This window comes from Echinops telfairi, unplaced genomic scaffold (genome assembly GCF_000313985.2).
Source record: "Echinops telfairi isolate 266 unplaced genomic scaffold, ASM31398v2 ScPeMD7_7458;HRSCAF=8496, whole genome shotgun sequence".
Taxonomy (NCBI): Eukaryota; Metazoa; Chordata; class Mammalia; order Afrosoricida; family Tenrecidae; genus Echinops; species Echinops telfairi.
In genome coordinates this window covers 46,017,959-46,019,480 of record NW_022111358.1, presented here as the reverse complement: position 1 = coordinate 46,019,480, position 1,522 = coordinate 46,017,959, and the positions used below count along the sequence as shown (strand labels likewise).

General features: G+C 59.3%; 2 protein-coding genes across 3 annotated transcripts in view; one reads left to right on the top strand and one right to left on the bottom strand.

Moving 5' to 3' along the window:
• RECQL5 (RecQ like helicase 5) overlaps positions 1–1,522 on the top strand; it is a 26,258-nt gene that overhangs the window by 15,781 nt on the left and 8,955 nt on the right. The window lies entirely within an intron of this gene.
• SMIM5 (small integral membrane protein 5) overlaps positions 301–1,522 on the bottom strand; it is a 5,185-nt gene continuing 3,963 nt past the window's right edge. Inside the window, 1 exon segment of the mRNA XM_030888160.2 lies at positions 301–1,522. This exon segment is cut by the window's right edge and continues 1 nt beyond it. Within this exon segment, the coding sequence (XP_030744020.1) occupies positions 1,415–1,522 (108 nt within the window). The 3' untranslated portion in view covers positions 301–1,414.

Below are 1,522 nucleotides of genomic sequence, written 5' to 3'. Positions count from 1 at the left end.
ATCCGGGGTCATGGTGGAGGCTACGGCATGGCGATGTGGTGATGCAATCAAGTTATTTACATTGCGATGTTTATGGAGACAGTGCCTGAGTGGTGTCAGCCCTCAGTGATACCTCTGTCACTGGCTTTCTGTCGTCACCACTGCCACCACCACCATCATCATCATCATCACGCCGTCACCATGACTACCATCATATCCTCCTCACCACTCTACCACCACCACCGTCAGTACCACCATTAGCAACACCATCCTCACCACTTTGCCACCACCATCATGGATTCCACTGGGTGCCAGGGAGGGTACAGGCAGATTCTTGGATTTATTTTCCCTTCTGAAATCTGTGTGGAAACACTTCCTCTCTGTTGTCCACCTCAAACCTGCCCGGTGAGTCCAGGGAAATCAGGAAGTGAAACCGGCCCTGATTGTGTGTCACCTGCCCAGCCCGTTCCAGCTGCCCAGGCCTGGATGGCCAGCTGGAGCAAGCAGGCCTGGAGGACATAGCCAAGGTGGCAGGAGCCCGTCTCCCTAAGAGACAGCCTGGTGTCTTAGGGAGCCCCATGGGCAGGGGCTGAGCCCCAAGGAGCTAGGCTGACTCCTGTGCTTCCCTGCCCTCATTCCTGAGCTTGCCACCACGCCTGCAGAGATCTCCAGGAGACAGGGTAAACGGGTGACAGGTGGGGGAGCAGTTCAGCAGGACTGGGCCTCAGAATGGGGACCCAGGCTGGAGTTGCTCGGGTTGGTGGTGTCCCCGGCTTGCTCTCCCACAGCAGCCAGGTGGTGGAGTGAGGGTGTGATAAGCAGACAAGTGTCCCAGAGTGAGGGGTTGGGGTGCAGGTGACACACCTCTTGGAGCTGAGCCTCTTTTACTTCAGACATGTAAGAGGCCCAGTGACAGGAGCCTGTAGGGCAGTGGCTGGCAGGGGAAGTGGTCAGTGGTTCCCGCGCCTGGCCCTTATCTGGGATGGACATCCCCTTCAGTCCCTCTGTACCACCACACCCCCCACCTGTGTGCTTTCCAGCTTTCCTGGGCACACACAGCAGTTGGGCCTGGGGAGAGCCCGGTGCCTAGTCACACCCTGGAGTTCTACTCTCTGCCCAAAGCCGCGCCTGGCCCACAACAACAGTGCATAATCCAAAAGCTGCCTCTTGGAGAGAGACGGGGTGCGGTGGGGGGAGACTTGGTGGAATACTGACATGCTTCCACTGGCATCCAATAGTGATTGCACAGGGTCCTTCCCATTGGTTAGCTCCCCACAGGTGCTGGCTCTTCTCCATCAAGAGATGGGGCCGTCTCCCTGGTTGTCCGAAAGCATCCCAGGTGGTCCCGTAGCCGGTTGGCCGGTCAGTCGCATTCCTGGGCTGTAGGCCACCTCGCTCCGCTCCGTCGTCCTCCTTCCACCTCGCCCCCCATCCCTCACGGCGGGGTCCCGGGCCGCACTTGGACCTTCCTGACCCGCTGTTAGGGGCAGCAGCAGTGGGCGCAGCAGTAGCTGCAGGCAACCAGCAGCAGCAGCAGGACAGT